The sequence below is a fragment of the Tachyglossus aculeatus genome, chromosome 17 (assembly GCF_015852505.1).
Source record: "Tachyglossus aculeatus isolate mTacAcu1 chromosome 17, mTacAcu1.pri, whole genome shotgun sequence".
Classification (NCBI taxonomy): Eukaryota; Metazoa; Chordata; class Mammalia; order Monotremata; family Tachyglossidae; genus Tachyglossus; species Tachyglossus aculeatus.
The window spans coordinates 59,695,909-59,712,188 of NC_052082.1; the positions used below are offsets into that span (position 1 = coordinate 59,695,909).

At 47.3% G+C, this 16,280-nt stretch overlaps 1 protein-coding gene across 2 annotated transcripts; it reads left to right on the top strand.

Annotated features, from left to right (window-relative positions):
- The first annotated feature begins 2,624 nt into the window (after positions 1-2,624).
- On the top strand, positions 2,625-12,404 carry MRPS17 (mitochondrial ribosomal protein S17). 2 transcript variants are annotated; one of them, XM_038759389.1, is made up of 3 exons: positions 2,625-2,683; positions 8,745-8,887; positions 11,667-12,404. In XM_038759389.1, the coding sequence occupies exons 2-3, from the start codon at positions 8,765-8,767 to the stop codon at positions 11,931-11,933; spliced, it is 390 nt and encodes a 129-aa protein (XP_038615317.1). In that variant the 5' UTR covers positions 2,625-2,683; positions 8,745-8,764; the 3' UTR covers positions 11,934-12,404. The 2 variants fall into 2 exon arrangements, with proteins under 2 accessions (XP_038615317.1, XP_038615316.1); XM_038759388.1 differs by lacking the exon at positions 2,625-2,683 and adding an exon at positions 5,752-5,807.
- Positions 12,405-16,280: the final 3,876 nt, after the last annotated feature.

Sequence of the window (16,280 nt, forward strand, 5' to 3'; positions counted from 1 at the left end):
GAGCTAAAATTCTAAAGGGATTTTATGGTCTAGCGGACTGTACTCTGCGCTCTGTTCCTCCTTCTCGTTTCTCTCACCTCTAAACCTTTACACCCTAGGGAAGCAACATGGACTAGTGGAAAGCGCTCGGGCCCAGGAGTCAAGTGCAGCTACGATAGAGTGAACGGCGCCGATTCCCTGGTTGCGGGGGGCAGGAGGGTGTTGGGGGCTGGAGTTTTGGGCCACTTAGCATCAGGCCAATCATGTGGTCTCCTTCTGCTTGGACGAGAACAAGGAGATGAAGTAGGACAATCTCTGACCACCCTGAATGCCCCCTTCTTTTTTCCCCTGATGGTGCTCGGATTGGGGGCCTAGTCCTGATGCAGAGAAGCCCAATTTAAAATTCCCATTCTCCCCCTCTAGATGTAAGCTCATTGTGGGCAGGGAATGTGTCTGTTATATTGTTGTGTTGTACTCTCCCAAGCGCTTAGTACAGTACCCTGCACAAAGTAAGCACTCAATAAATACAATTGATTGACTGATTTAATCAGTTCATTCATTCAATCGTATTTATTGAGTGCTTACTGTGTGCAGAGCACTGTACTAATCAGTTATCTTACTTGGGGAAGTTTTCAGGCCCTCCCCAGATTTAGAAGGATTAAACTGCAGGACTCTAGGTCCTCCTTTTTTGTTTGTTTTTTTGGGTTTTTTAAATTGTATTTGTTAAGTGCTTACTGTGTGCCAGGCACTGTTCTAAGTGCTGGGTAGAAACAAGCTAATCAGGTTGGACACAGTCCATGTCCCACATGGGGTTCACGATCCCAATCCCCATTTTTCAGATGAAGTAACTGAGGCCCAGAGAAGTGAAGTGACTTGCCCGAGGTCAAACAGAATACAAGTGGAAGTGTCAGGATTAGAACATGGGTCCCTCTGACGCGCAGGCCCATGCTCTAACCAGTAGACCATGCTGCTTCTCCACTATCTGAGTTGATACTGTGTTTAGGGAGCAATTTGGAGGCATCCAGTGTTCATTCACTCATTCATTCATTCAATCGTATTTATTGAGCGCTTATTGTGTGCATCACTCATTCATTCATTCAATCGTATTTATTGAGCGCTTACTGTGTGCAGAGCACTGTACCAAGTGCTTGGGAAGTACAAGTTGGCAACATATAGAGACGGTCCCTACCCAACAGTGGGCTCACAGTCTAGAAGGGGGAGACAGACAACAAAACAAAGCATATTAACAAAATAGAATAAATAGAATAAATATGTACAAGTAAGATAAATAGAGTAATAAATACATACAAACATATATACATATATACAGGTGCTGTGGGGAGGGGAAGGAGGTAAGGCAGGGGGATGGGGGGGCGGAGGGGGAGAGGAAGGAGGGAGCTCAATCTGGGAAGGCCTCCTGGAGGAGATGGGCCTTCAATAAGGCTTTGAAGTGGGGGAGAGTAATTGTCTGCAGGATCTGTAAAATGGGGATTAAGACTGTGAGCACCCCCCTGCGGGACAACCTGATCACCTTGTAACCTCCCCAGCGCATAGAACAGTGCTTTGCACATAGTAAGTGCTTAATAAATGCCATTATTATTATTATTATTTGAGCAGGGAGGGCTTTCCAGGCCAGGAGGATGACGTGGGCCAGGGGTCCACGGCGTGACGGGCAAGAACGAGGCACGGTGACGAGATTAGCGGCAGAGGAGCGGAGGGTGCCGTCTGGGCTGTAGAAGGAGAGAAGGGAGGTGAGGTAGGAGGGGGCGAGGTGATGGACAGCCTTGAAGCCCAGGGTGAGGAGTGTTGTCTGAAGCTCATGTTTGCCTGGAATACATTAAACTTTCCAGTTCCCTTTGGTTTTCATAGTCTGTAGCCTAACTTTGAAAAGATGGGATAACCCAACAAGAGTGTGCAAAGGGTACATATATTCATCTACAGCTGCCTTGAATTATTCTGGAAGTGCCTTTCCATTCTTTGGTAGGGACTGTACATGTACTTAACGATAGTTTGAGACTATATATGTACACAGCACTTATGTACATAACCATAATGTATTTATTTGTTTTAATGTCTGTCTCTACCTCTAGACCGTTAAGCTCCTTGTGGGCAGGGAATGTATCTACCAACTCTGTTATATTGTACTTTCCCAAGCGCTTAGTACTGTGCTCTGCATAAAGTAAGTGCTCAATGAATACCATTGATTGATTGATTCTCATTAAGGGTGGCTACTAATGGACAAGTAAGGGAGTAATGCATACATTAGGCCTTTCATGTGACATGTCAGTTTTGCAGTATAATGTGATGAAACGATGTACATATGGCTATAATTCTATTTATTCTGACACCTGTCTACATGTTTTGTTTTGTTGTCCATCTCCCCCTTCTAGACTGTGAGCCTGTTGTTGGGTAGGCACCGTCTCTATATGTTTTCGACTTGTACTTCCCAAGGGCTTAATATAGTGCTCTGCACACAGTAAGCGCTCAATAAATACGATTGAATGAATGAATGAATGAATGAATGAATATGGAACATTTTGAGGACATTCTGACCCCACATGGTTGCCAAGCAACTCTCCAGGGGACCATGCCCCACTCCCAGACTCTCCGGATCCCAGGCACTGCTTCTGAGCCACAGTTCTTGGTGGCAGGAACTGAGGTGGAGGAAAATGGGGCGTGGAACATGAGAGTAACGGACAGAAAGGTATCTGGTGCCACAGCCAGAAAGGGCAGGGGCCAGGCCACTACTTCTAGTTCCAGTTCTGAAGCTGGTAATAATTATAATAACAATAATAATAATAATAATAATAATAATAGTGGTATTTTTAAAGTGCTTACTATGTGCCCAGCACTGTACTAAGCGCCAGGATGGGTACAAGCAAATCGGGTTGGACACAGTCCCTGTCCATCTTGGGGCTCACAGCCTTAATCCCCATTTTACAGATAAGGTAACTGAGGCCCAAAGAAGTGAAGTGACTTGCCCAAGGCCACGCGGCAGACAAGTGGTGGAGCCGGGATTAGAACTCATGACCTTCTGACTCCCAGGCCGGGGCTGTAGCCACTATGCATGCCACTCCCTGGGGGCCTGCGTGCCTAAGGGTAAGACACTTAGTCTCTTCTGGCCTCAGTTTCCTCATCTGTGAAATGGGGGCAACGCCTACTCACATTCATTCAGTCGTATTTATTGAGCGCTCACTGTGTTCAGATCACTGTACTAAATGCTTGGAAAGTACAATTCAGCAATAAAGAGAGACAATCCCTGCCCACACTGGGCTTATAGTATAGAAGGAGGGGGAGACAGACATCAAAACAAGTAAACAGGCATCAATATAAATAACTAGAATTATAGCATAACCTGTAAATCCGATGTAGGCAGGGATTGTCTCTCTTTATTGCTGAATTGTACTTTCCAAGCACTTAGTACAGCTCTGAACACAGTCAGGGAAGGCTTCCTGGAAGAGATATGATTTCTAGACTGTGAGCCCGCTGTTGGGTAGGGAATTGTACTTTCCAAGCGCTTAGTACAGGGCTCTGCACACAGTCGGGGAAGGCTTCCTGGAAGAGATAGGATTTCTAGACTGTGAGCCCGTTGTTGGGTAGGGACCGTCTCTATATGTTGCCGACTTGTACTTCCCAAGTGCTTGGTACAGTGCTCTGCACACAGTAAGTGCTCAATAAATACGATTGATTGATTGATTGATTGAATAAATACGACTGAATGAATGAATTTTGAGTACAGCTTGTATTTATTTTATTTTGTTAGTATGTTTGGTTTTGTTCTCTGTCTCCCCCTTTTAGACTGTGAGCCCACTGTTGGGTAGGGACTGTCTCTATATGTTGCCAACTTGTACTTCCCAAGCGCTTAGTACAGTGCTCTGCACACAGTAAGCGCTCAATAAATATGATTGATTGATTGAATAAAGAATAGAATAGAATAGAATAGAATAAAGAATAGAATAGAATATTCTCTTGAATAGAGAAGCAGCATGGCTCAGTGGAAAGAGCACGGGCTGGAAAGAGCATGGGCTTTGGAGTCAGAGGTCATGGGTTCGAATCCCAGCTCCGCCACATGTCTGCTGTGTGAGCTTGGGCAGGTCACTTAACTTCTCTGTGCCTCAGTTACCTCATCTGTAAAATGGGGATTAAGACTGTGAGCCCCACATGGGACAACTTGATCACCTTGTATCCCCCCCCCAGCGCTTAGAACAGTGCTCTGCATATAGTAAGCGCTTAACAAATGCCATTATTATTATTATTATAAATACGACTGAATGAATGAATTTTGAGTAAAGCTTCGAGTATGGGGAAAGTAGTGGTCTGTCGAATGCGCCCAAACGGGGGGAAAGGGAGGGAGGAAGGGAAGAGACTGGCACCGAGGCCCTACTGAGAGCTCACCTCCTCCAGGAGGCCTTTCCAGACTGAGCCCCTTCCTTCCTCTCCCCCTCGTCCCCCTCTCCATCCCCCCCATCTTACCTAATAATAATAATAATGACATTTATTAAGCACTTACTATGTGCAAAGCACTGTTCTAAGCGATGGGAAGGTTACAAGGTGATCAGGTTGTCCCACAGGGGGGCTCACAGTCTTCATCCCCATTTTACAGATGAGGTAACTGAGGCCCAGAGAAGTTAAGCGACTTGCCCAAAGTCACACAGCCGGGATATGAACCCATGACCTCTGACTCCCAAGCCCGTGTTCTTTTCCACTGAGCCATGTTGCTTCTCTTGTTCTCCTTCCCTTCTCCACTTCTACCTCCTTCCCTTCCCCACAGCACCTGTATATATGTATATATGTTTGTACATATTTATTACTCTATTTATTTATTTATTTATCTTACTTGTACATATCTATTTATTTTATTTTGTTAGTTTGGTTTTGTTCTCTGTCTCCCCCTTCTAGACTGTGAGCCCGCTGTTGGGTAGGGACTGTCTCTATGTGTTGCCGACTTATACTTCCCAAGCGCTTAGTCCAGTGCTCTGCACACAGTAAGCGCTCAATAAATACGATTGATTGATTGATTGATTGACTGATTGATTGATCAATCCCCCATCTTACCTCCTTCCCTTCCCCACAGCACCTGAATATATGTATATATATTTGTACATATTTATTACTCTATTTATTTATTTATTTATTTATTTATCTTACTTGTACATATCTATTCATTTTATTTTGTTAGTATGTTTGGTTTTGTTCTCTGTCTCCCCCTTCTAGACTGTGAGCCCGCTGTTGAGTAGGGACTGTCTCTATGTGTTGCCGACTTGTACTTCCCAAGCGCTTAGTACAGTGCTCTGCACACAGTAATTGCTCAATAAATACGATTGATTGATTGATTGATTGATTGATTTCCAAACCGAAAACGGCCCAGGGAAAGGGTCCGGGCCCGAGCGCAGAGCACCGGGCGCCCCAGGCCGGGAGGGGGCGCTCTCCCGAGCCGCTTAGGCTCGAGGAAAGCAGCCGCCACGCATGCGCGCCGCCCTGCCGTTCGTTTAAGAGGGGCGGGGGGGAGAGGTGGAGCGCCTCTGCCCGCCCCCTCAGAAACTGCCTACGTCTCTGATGTCTCGTGCGTCCGGCCGTGCTGGCGGGCACGCGCACGTACGTACGTACGCACGCACGCGCACCGCCCTGCCATTCGTTTAAGAGGGGCGGGGAGGGGGGGAGGTGGAGCGCCTCTGCCCGCCCCCTCAGAAACTGCCTACGTCTCTGACGTCTCGTGCGTCCGGCCGTGCTGGCGGGCACGCGCACGCACACGTACGTACGCAGGCACGCACGCACGCCCCCCCCCCCACTCGCTGACTGACTGACGTCTGGTGCGCAGGAGTGTAGAGGTGCCTGGGGTCAGGGGGGAGAGAAGATAATAATGATAGCATTTATTAAAATGAATAAATAAATAATGGCATTTATTAAGAGCTTACTATGTGCAAAGCACTGTTCTAAGCGCTGGGGGGGTTTACAAGGTGATCAGGTTGTCCCATGTGGGGCTCACAGACTTCATCCCCATTTTACAGATGAGGGAACTGAGGCCCAGTGAAGTGACTTGCCCGAAGTCACACAGCTGACAGGTGGCGGAGCCGGGATTTGAACCCATGACCCCTGACTCCAAAGCCCGGGCTCTTTCCACTGAGCCACGCTGCTTCCCCTATTAAGCGCTTACTATGTGCAAAGCACTGTTCTAAGAGCTGGGAGGGGGATTAGAAGGTGATCAGGTTGTCCCATGGGGGGCTCACAGTCTTCATCCCCATTTTACAGATGAGGGAACTGAGGCCCAGTGAAGTGACTTGCCCGAAGTCACACAGCTGACAAGTGGCGGAGCCGGGATTTGAACCCATGACCCCTGACTCCAAAGCCCGGGCTCTTTCCACTGAGCCACGCTGCTTCACCTATTAAGCGCTTACTATGTGCAAAGCACTGTTCTAAGCGCTGGGAGGGGGCTTACAAGGTGATCAGGTTGTCCCATGGGGGGCTCACAGTCTTCATCCCCATTTTCCAGATGAGGTCACTGATGGGGGCAAGGGGGTGCCCGGGCTTAGGAGTAGGGGGGATGGCGATGCCCGGGATTAATACTTAATAATAATTAATATATATGTATATATGTTTGTACATATTTATTACTTTATTTATTTTACTTGTACATATCTATTCTATTTATTTTATTTTGTTAGTATGTTTGATTTTGTTCTCTGTCTCCCCCTTTTAGACTGTGAGCCCACTGTTGGGTAGGGCCTGTCTCTGTGTGTTGCCAACTTGTACTTCCCAAGTGCTCAGTACAGTGCTCTGCACACAGTAAGCGCTCAATAAATACGATTGATTGATTGATTGATTGATGGTGGTATTTGCTAAGCGCTGACTGTGTACCAAGCGCCAGGATTAATCAGCGTGGCTCAGTGGAAATCAATCAATCAATCGTATTTATTGAGCGCTTACTGTGTGCAGAGCACTGTACTAAGCGCTTGGGAAGTACAAGTTGGCAACATATAGAGACAGTCCCTACCCAACAGTGGGCTCACAGTCTGAAAGGGGGAGAAAGAGGAAAGAGCCCGGGCTTTGGAGTCAGAGGTCATGGGTTCAAATCCCGGCCCCGCCAATTGTCAGCTGTGTGACTCTGGGCAAGTCACTTCACTTCTCTGGGCCTCAGTTCCCTCATCTGTAAAATGGGGATTAATCAATCAATCAGTCGTATTTATTGAGCGCTTACTGTGTGCAGAGCACTGGACTAAGCGCTTGGGAAGTACAAGTTGGCAACATACAGAGACGGTCCCTACCCAACAGTGGGCTCACAGTCTAGAAGGGGGAGACAGAGAATAAAACCAAACATACTAACAAAATAAAATAAACAGAATAGATATGTACAAGTAAAATAAATAAATAGAGTAATAAATACGTACAAACATATTTGACTTTGAGACCCACATGGGACAACCTGATTACCTTGTAATCTCCCCAGCACTTAGAACAGTGCTTTGCACATAGTAAGCGCTTAATAAATGCCATCATTATTATTATTATCGGGGAGCCTAGAAGGGAAGGAGGGAGGGTCGTCCTGACCCCTGCCTCCTGCAGTTCTAGACTGTGAGCCCACTGTTGGGTAGGGACTGTCTCTATATGTTGCCAACTTGTACTTCCCAAGCGCTTAGTACAGTGCTCTGCACACAGTAAGCGCTCAATAAATGTGATTGAATGAATGGGGACTGTCTCTATATGTCTCTAGCCAAGCGCTTAGTCTGGTGCTCTGCACGTGGTGAGCGCTTAATAAATACGAATGAATGTACAACTTGTACTTCCCAAGCGTTTAGTACAGCGCTCTGCACACAGTAAGCGCTCAAATAATACCCAGACTGAGCCCCCTCCTTCCTCTCCCCCTCCTCCCCCTCCCCATCCCCCCGCCTTACCTCCTCCCCCTCCCCACAGCACCTGTATATTTGTATATATGTTTGTACGTATTTATTACTCCATTTATTTATTTTATTTGTACATATTTATTCTATTTATTTTATTTTGTTAATATGTTCTGTTTTGTTGTCTGTCTCCCCCTTCTAGACTGTGAGCCCGCTGTTGGGTAGGGACCGTCTCTAGATGTTGCCAACCTGTACTTCCCAAGGGCTTAGTACAGTGCTCTGCACAAAGTAAGCACTCAATGAACGATTGAATGAATAAATACAATTGAATGAATGAATGATAAAAGCAGATAGGGTTGGACACAGTCCCTGTCCCACGTGGGATTCACAGTCTCAGTCAATCAATCAATCGTATTTATTGAGCGCTTACTGTGTGCAGAGCACTGTACTAAGCTCAATCCCCGTTTTACAGATGAGAGAAGTGAAGTGATTTGCTCAACGTCACACAGCAGACAAGGGGCGGAGCCGGAATTAGTCCCAGGGCCCTCCGACTCCGAGGCCCGGACTCTAGCCGCTAGGCCACACTGCCTCTCTTGGGAGTTGAGGGAGGACAGGGGCGGCCAGGGCGGGGAGGAGGGGCTTGACCTTTGAGGGGTGGTCAGTTTGGATTCTTGAGCGGGCAGGATTGGGGCTGTGGGGGACGGAGAAATCCTCACTCATGGAGAACCCGGCCCCCCGAGGGTGCCCACCGCCCTCCCACCGGCACTTAGCCCTGTTGGGGGTGGAGGGGACGATAGGAGGAGACGTGACGGGGGCTTTTGAAGTTGGCATCCCTGTCCGCCGCTGGGGCAGTGCGCAAGGGAAAGGGAAAAGGAGCTTCCTTGCATGGAGTGCCATCCTGGCATCATATTCCAGAAATTTGCTTTCCAGGTCGAGCGACCAAGGCCATCATGTCGATAGTGCACTCCTCAGTCCATGCCAAGTGGATCGTGGGCAGGGTGATAGGAACAGCGATGCAAAAGACGGCCAAAGTCCGAGTGACCAGACTCGTCCTCGACCCCTATTTACTCAAGGTAAACGTCTGAGGGCCCAGCCCTCAGCTAAGGGCAAGTGCACCCCCGCCCCCCCCGATGCTCTTGCGTCATGGTAATAATAATAACTGTGGTATTTGTTATAAGTGCTTACTATGGGCCAAACACTGTCCTAAGCTACTGGGGTGGATACAAGCAAATTGGGTTGTACACAGTCCCTGTCCCACATGGAGCTCACGGTCTTAATCCCCAATTTTACAGATGGGGGAAGTGAGTCACAGAGAAGTTAAGTGACTTTCATTCATTCATTCATTCATTCAATCGTATTTATTGAGCGCTTACTGTGTGCAGAGCACTGTACTAAGCACTTGGGAAGTACAAGTTGGCAACATATAGAGACGGTCCCTACCCAACAGTGGGCTCACAGTCTAGAAGGGGGAGACAGAGAACAAAAGAAAACATATTAACAAAATAAAATAAATAGAATATGTACAAGTAAAATAAATAGAGTAATAAATACATGCAAAAGATCACTGTGGCTTAATTATGAAGTAGGATTTGTGCCCTGCCAAGCGCAAAATGAGAGTCAAAGGTCATAGTGGAGAAGCAGTGAGGCCTAGTGGAAATACCAAATGCCTGAGAGTCAGAGGACCTGATCCCAGTTCTGCCACCTGTCTCCTGTGTGACCTTGGCCAAAGTCACCCAGCAGATGAGGGGCAGAGCTGAGATTAGATCCCAGATTTTTTTTTTTAATTATGGTATTTGCTAAGCACTTACTATGTGTCAAACACTGTTCTAAGCGCTGGGGCTCACCCTGGGCTTCAAGGCTCTCCATCACCTCGCCCCCTCCTACCTCAACTCCCTTCTCTCCTTCTCCAGCCCAGCCCGCACCCTCCGCTCCTCCGCCGCTAATTTCCTCACCGTACCTCGTTCTCGCCTATCCCGCCATCGACCCCCGGTCCACGTCCTCCCCCGGGCCCGGAATGCCCTCCCTCTGCCCATCCGCCAAGTTAGCTCTCTTCCTCCCTTCAAGGCCCTGCTGAGAGCTCACCTCCTCCAGGAGGCCTTCCCACACTCAGCCCCTTCCTTCCTCTCCCCCTCTCCATCCCCCCCACCTTACCTCCTTCCCTTCCCCACAGCACCTGTATATATGTATATATGTTTGTACATATTTATTACTCTATTTATTTTACTTGTACATATCTATCCTATTTATTTTATTTTGTTAGTATGTTTGGTCTTGTTCTCTGTCTCCCCCTTTTAGACTGTGAGCCCACTGTTGGGTAGGGACTGTCTCTATATGTTGCCAATTTGTACTTCCCAAGCGCTTAGTACAGTGCTCTGCACATAGTAAGCGCTCAATAAATACGATTGATGATGATGATGATGATGATGATGATGATGATGATGGGGTAGGTACAAGTTAATTTGGTTAGACACGGTCCCTGTCCCTCATGGGGCTCACAGTCTAAGTGGGAGGAAGAACTGGTATCCCTATTTTGCAGTTGAAACTGAGGCCCAGAAAAGTAAAGTGATTTGCTCAAGGTCACCCAGCAGACAAGTGGTGGAGCCAGTATTAAGAACCCGGGGCCTTATGATTCCCAGGTCCATGCTCTGATCTACCAGGCCAGGAGTTCTGCCTTCTCAGAGCAAGGTGACGGTGGGGTTTGTGGATAATTTACTGGGTGCTTAGAATACAACAGAGTTAGGAGTCACGATTCCTGCTGTCAGTACAGTCTGCTCTCCTAAGTGCTCAGTACAGAGTTCTGCACAGCCTGAGTGCTCAGTAACTACTATTAATCGGTAGGTGGTAGTTGATCGAGTTAGTCCTGGAAGGAAGTGACTTTTTAATAGGTTGTTGAAGGTGGGGAATGTCCTGAACCCTGGGTCTGGGAAAGGAGAGCGGAGAGCAAGGTCCCGGTAGGTTGGCTTGGGAGGAGGCAAAGAATGCGAGCTTGGGGTGGAGCAGGAGAAGGGAGCCGATCCACAGGCAAGCGGTGGAGAGTCAAGTCTAGTGGCAGTGTGGCCTAATGGAAAGCACACAGGACTGGAAGCCAAGAGTCTTGGGTCCTAGTCCCAGCTCCACCCCTTGGTTGCTCAGTGACCTTTGGGCATGTTGTTTAACTTCTCTGTACCTCAGTTTCCTTATCTGTAAAATGGGGATAAAATATCTCCATGCCCTCCCTCTGTGAGAGCATGAAGGACAGGGGCTCATGTGAGCTCCATGTAGGACAGGGGTTGTGTCCAGTCTGATTATCTTGCATCTACCATAGAGTTTAGCACAGGGCTTGGCTTGTGGCACATACTTAATAAATACCACTATTATCATCAATCATCAATTGTATTTATTGAGTGCTTACTGTGTGCAGAGCACTGTACTAAGCGCTTGGGAAGTACAAATTGGCAACATATAGAGACAGTCCCTACCCAACAGTGGGCTTATTATCAGCATTGTTATTACTGTCAAGAGTTTTGATGTGGAGACCAAATGGGGCTTTTGGAGATGTCTGAGGAGAGGAGAATGCATCCTGAATGGTGTGTAAGGAAGGTGATCCAGGAAGCCTGAAAATGGTTAGACTGAAGAGGGGAGAAGCGAGAGTCAGGGAGACTCACTACTGAGAAGCTGGGAGGGGCTGAGAGCTTGAACAGAGTGGAAGCTATAGGGCTGGAGAGGAAGAGGGGGAGGTGAGGCAAAGACAGACAAACTGACTCACTTTGCACCTTCAGATGTACTCTTTCTTCAACTTTTACGCCTTGCCCGGTGCTGTGCTTTTGCCACAGGCTGATTAACTCGGCCCTTCCTTTTCTACCCCGTGAACAGTACTTCAATAAACGAAAAACATACTTTGCTCACGACGCGTTGGAGCAGTGCACCGTTGGGGACATCGTCCTTCTCAAGGCGTTACCCGTGCCCCGGTCCAAACACGTGAAACACGAACTGGCTGAGATTGTCTTCAAAGTTGGAAGAGTCATCGATCCGGTGACAGGAAAGGCGTGTGCCGGGACCACATACCTCGAAAGCCCCATCGGTTCTGACGTATCTCACCTGAGCAAAACGCTACAAGAGCTGGATGTGTCTTCACCCTAGCCGCGCCAGGGCTGGAAGAAGCCTGGAGAAGGCAGCTTTCTAGACTAGGTCTGCTGGGACATGGGGAGGAGGAGGAGGAGATGATCTGGTCATCTGCCCCTGCATCAGGCTAAATTCCTCAGAGATAATTGGAGCTTTTTGTTTTCCAGTGGCCCTAAACTCTGGGGCCACCAAGGATAAGGTTTGGAACGGCTGCCTGAAACCGTGAACGCAAAACTGTCCCGTTAAAGGGCATAGCGACAGGGGCTGGTATCTCTTACCCTCCAGAGTAAGAAGTCTTTGAACTCACCCCAGTAGCCTTCTTATCGGGAGAAAACAATCAGCTGCCTGTTTGTACACTCTAAATTTTTGATTGTGTCACCGTGAACACCTGAAAATGCCATATTGAAATTTGCATGAGAAATGCCCATTTCTACTGTAATCAAAATCAGACAAAGCTAAGTAAACATTTTAAAGATTTTTTTAAATTTATTTCCCTCTGAGTTAATAGTTTTGGCATCGTCGATTGGTATCACTGAGCTAGGCAGTGACCTTCACAGCCCCTTTCCGTAAACCGAGCGGTAACCTTAGATTTCCAACAGTTGTTGTATGTGTGTGGCGATCAGCTAACATAAGGTTGTTTTACAAAATAGCCAGCTTTGGAGGCACTCACGTTTCCTCATGTCCCCTGGACACATCTATTTTGCTGCCTCACTGGCCACCCTTTCAGAGTAATAACGGTGATACGAAACACTGTGCACGAAGCACTGAGGTAGGTGCGTGACAATCAGAGGAACAAAGAGTGCAAGATAGGGTGTAGCAGGAGAAGGGTGTAGCAGGTTGACTGGTAAGGAGGATGCAAGTGGTGAAGAGTATTTTGTTTGTGTGTCTGGCTTTTTTATAGTATTAAGTGCTAACTATGTACCAGGCACTTTAGTAAGCACTGGGGTAGATACAAGCTAATCAAGTTGGACACGGTCCATGTCCCGCACTGGGGAAGATTCAAGCTAATCAAATTGGACACGGTCCATGTCCCACATTGGGCTCACAGGTTTAATTCCCATTTTACAGATGAGGTTACTGAGGCACAGAGAAGTTGAGACTTGACCAAGGTCTCACAGCAGACAGGTGGCAGAGCCAGGATTAATAATAATAATGGCATTTATTAAGCGCTTACTATGTGCAAAGCACTGTTCTAAGCGCTGGGAAGGTTACAATCAATCAATCGTATTTATTGAGCGCTTACTGTGTGCAGAGCACTGTACTAAGCGCTTAAGATGATCAGGTTGTCCCACAGGGGGCTCACAGTCTTAATCCCCATTTTACAGCTGAGTTAACTGAGGCGCAGAGAAGTGAAGTGACTTGCCCAAAGTCACACAGCTGACAATTGGCGGAGCCGGGGTTTGAACCCATGACCTCTGGCTCCAAAGCCCTGGCTCTTTCCACTGAGCCACGCTGCTTCTCTATTAGAGCCACTTCTCCACTGAGCCACGCTGCTTCTCTCTGGGATTAGAACCCAGGTCCTTCTGACTGCCAGAGCCGTGCTTCTCATCTAATGATAGCGTGACCTAGTGGATAGAGCACAGGCCTAGGAGTCAGAAGGACATGGATTCTAATCCCGCTTCACCACTTCTCTGTGTGACACTCTCTGTACCTCAGTTATCTCATCCGTAAAGTGGGAATTAAGACTGTGAGCCCCATGTGGGACATGGACTGTGTCCAAACTAACTTGTATCAACTCCAGCATTTCATACAGTGCCTAAAACATAGCAAGTGCTTAGTAAATACCATAAAAAAAAATCAGACGCGATAGAGTCCGTCTCCCAAATGGGGTTCACCATCTAAGGGAGAGGGGTGGGGGAAACGGACAGGTATTTTATTCCCATTTTACAGAAGAGAAAACAGAAGTAATTTTCCCAATGTCAGCAGTAAAGAAGAGGCAGGATTAGAACTCAGCCCTCTTGGTTTCCAGATCAGGCTAAACTCAGCTCGACTAAAACTGAAACTCTCATCTTCCCTCCTAACTCTGCAGCAGCAGTTAACAACTCTGTATTGTCTGTCCCAGAACCCAGCAACCTTGATGACGTCTTCAGCTCCTTGCCGTCTCAACTCTTGTGTCGTCAGTTTGGTGTTTCCTGGCTGTTCTTCCCCACAACCTTATTTCCTGGGGCCACCCCTTTCTCTCCAAATCTACTGCCTTAGTTTGTTCAATCACTGGTTTTTATTGAGCACTTGTTGGGTGCAGGACACTATATTACGCCCTTGGAAGAGGGTAATCCAACGAAGTTGATAGACACATTCCCTGCCCAAAAAGGAGCTGACAGTCTAGAAAGGGGAGACAGACCTTAATGTAAATAAACAATTATATCGTTTACTGTGTTCAGAGCACTGTACTAAGCGCTCGGGAAAGTTGGTAGGCGTGCTCCATAATGACCTTACAGTCTAGAGGATAAATAATGGGTCAGTATGGAAGTGTACATCCCTGCCCGGAACTCTCCCTTGCTTCAAACCTGCCAGACCAGAGCTCGCTCTCTCTTCAAAGCCCTTCTGAGATCTCCCTGCTTGTAGGAAGCCTTCCTTGATTAATTCCTTACGACAACCCAGACTGCACATTTGGCTCCTCTAATGCCAACCTACTCATTGTACCTCAATCTCATCTGTCTCACCACCGACCTCTCTCCGACATCCTGCCTCTGGCCTGGAAGGCCCTCCCTCCTCGTATCAGACAGATCATCATCATCATCAATCGTATTTATTGAGTGCTTACTGTGTGCAGAGCACTGTACTAAGCGCTTGGGAAGTACAAGTTGGCAACATCTAGAGACAGTCCCTACCCAACAGTGGGCTCACAGCCTAAAAGGGGGAGACAGAGAACAAAACCAAACATACTAACAAAATAAAATAAATAGAATAGATATGTACAAGTAAAATAAATAAATAGAGTAACAAATATGTACAAACATATATACATATATACAGGTGCTGTGGGGAAGGGAAGGAGGTAAGATGGGGGGGATGGAGAGGGGCACGAGGGGGAGAGGAAGGAAGGGGCTCAGTCTGGGAAGGCTGACCAATCTCCCCACCTTCAAAGCCGTATTGAAGGCACATCTCCTCCAAAAGGCCTTCCCTAAGCTTTCCTTTCCTCTCCTGCCGCTTGTAACTGTGTCACGCTGATTTGTTCCCTTCATTCATCCCCCCCCAGTACTTATGTACATATCAATAATTAATTTATATTAATGTCTGTCTCCCCTTCTAGATGGTAAGCTTGCTGTGGGGTGGGAATGTGTCTGTTGTTATAGCATACTCTACCAAGCACTTAATACATTTAATACATTGAGCCTAGTAAGGGCTCAATAAATAGTCAACTGACTTACATATCAATTTACTTATTGAGCATGTCTACCAACTGTCGTTCTCTCCCAAGTGCTTCTAGACTGTGAGCCTGTTGTTGGGTAGGGACTGTCTCTATATGTTGCCGACTTGTACTTCCAAAGCACTTAGTACAGTGCTCTGCACACAGTAAGCGCTCAATAAATACGATTGAATGAATGAAGTGCTTAGTACAGTGCTCTGCATGCAGTAAATGCTCAATAAATACCATCGACTGATTGATCTCATCAAATTCTTAACTATTACAGCTTGTAGCTTTGTTCATCCGCCTAGTCCTCTAGACTGTAAGTTTGTTTTGTGCGGGGAATGTGTCTGTTCACAGTTGTACTTTCCCAAGAGCTTAGTACAGTGCTGTGCACACAGTAAGTGCTCAATAAATACAGTTGAGTGAATCCTCCTGCCCCTATTTGTGAGGAGTTTGTTTCAGCCAGTCTCGCCCCTTAAACAGTCATCCCCTTGAGGCCGGGAATTTCAATTGATCAATGGTATTTATTGAGCGTTTACTATGTACGGAGCACTGTTTTAAGCACTCGGGAGAGTATAATACAGAGAGAATTAGCAGATGCTTTCCCTGCCCGTAATGAGTTTACGGTCTTGAGGGAGAGATGGACGTTAGTTTGTGCTCCTGTACTCTCCAGGTGCTGAGTTGAGTGCTCTGCACTCAGAAGGTGCTCCATAAATACCAGAATGCAATTGATCCAGTGACTGTGAAACACTCGCTCTTCAGTGGGCTGGCCCGTGGGCCATTCGGCGTTGCCGGAAGGGAAAATGCCCTCTTCCGTGCTTATGCTTCCTCTGGCCTAAGCGATTGGTGCCCGTAACCACCCCAGCGCTTAGTACAGTAAGCGCTTCATAAATACCGTTGTATTATTATGGAGAAGCAGTGTGGTTCAGTGGAAAGAGCCCGGGCTTTGGAGTCAGAGGTCATGGGTTCAAATCCCGGCTCCGCCAATTTTCAGCTGGGTGACTGGGCAAGTC

Excerpts from the sequence above, each read along its gene's own strand:
- MRPS17 (XM_038759389.1), top strand. The coding sequence starts at position 8,765 with ATGTCGATAGTGCACTCCTCAGTCCATGCCAAGTGGATCGTGGGCAGG. Across the intron at positions 8,888-11,666 it reads TCGACCCCTATTTACTCAAG|TACTTCAATAAACGAAAAAC; the intron begins GTAAACGTCTGA and ends CCCCGTGAACAG.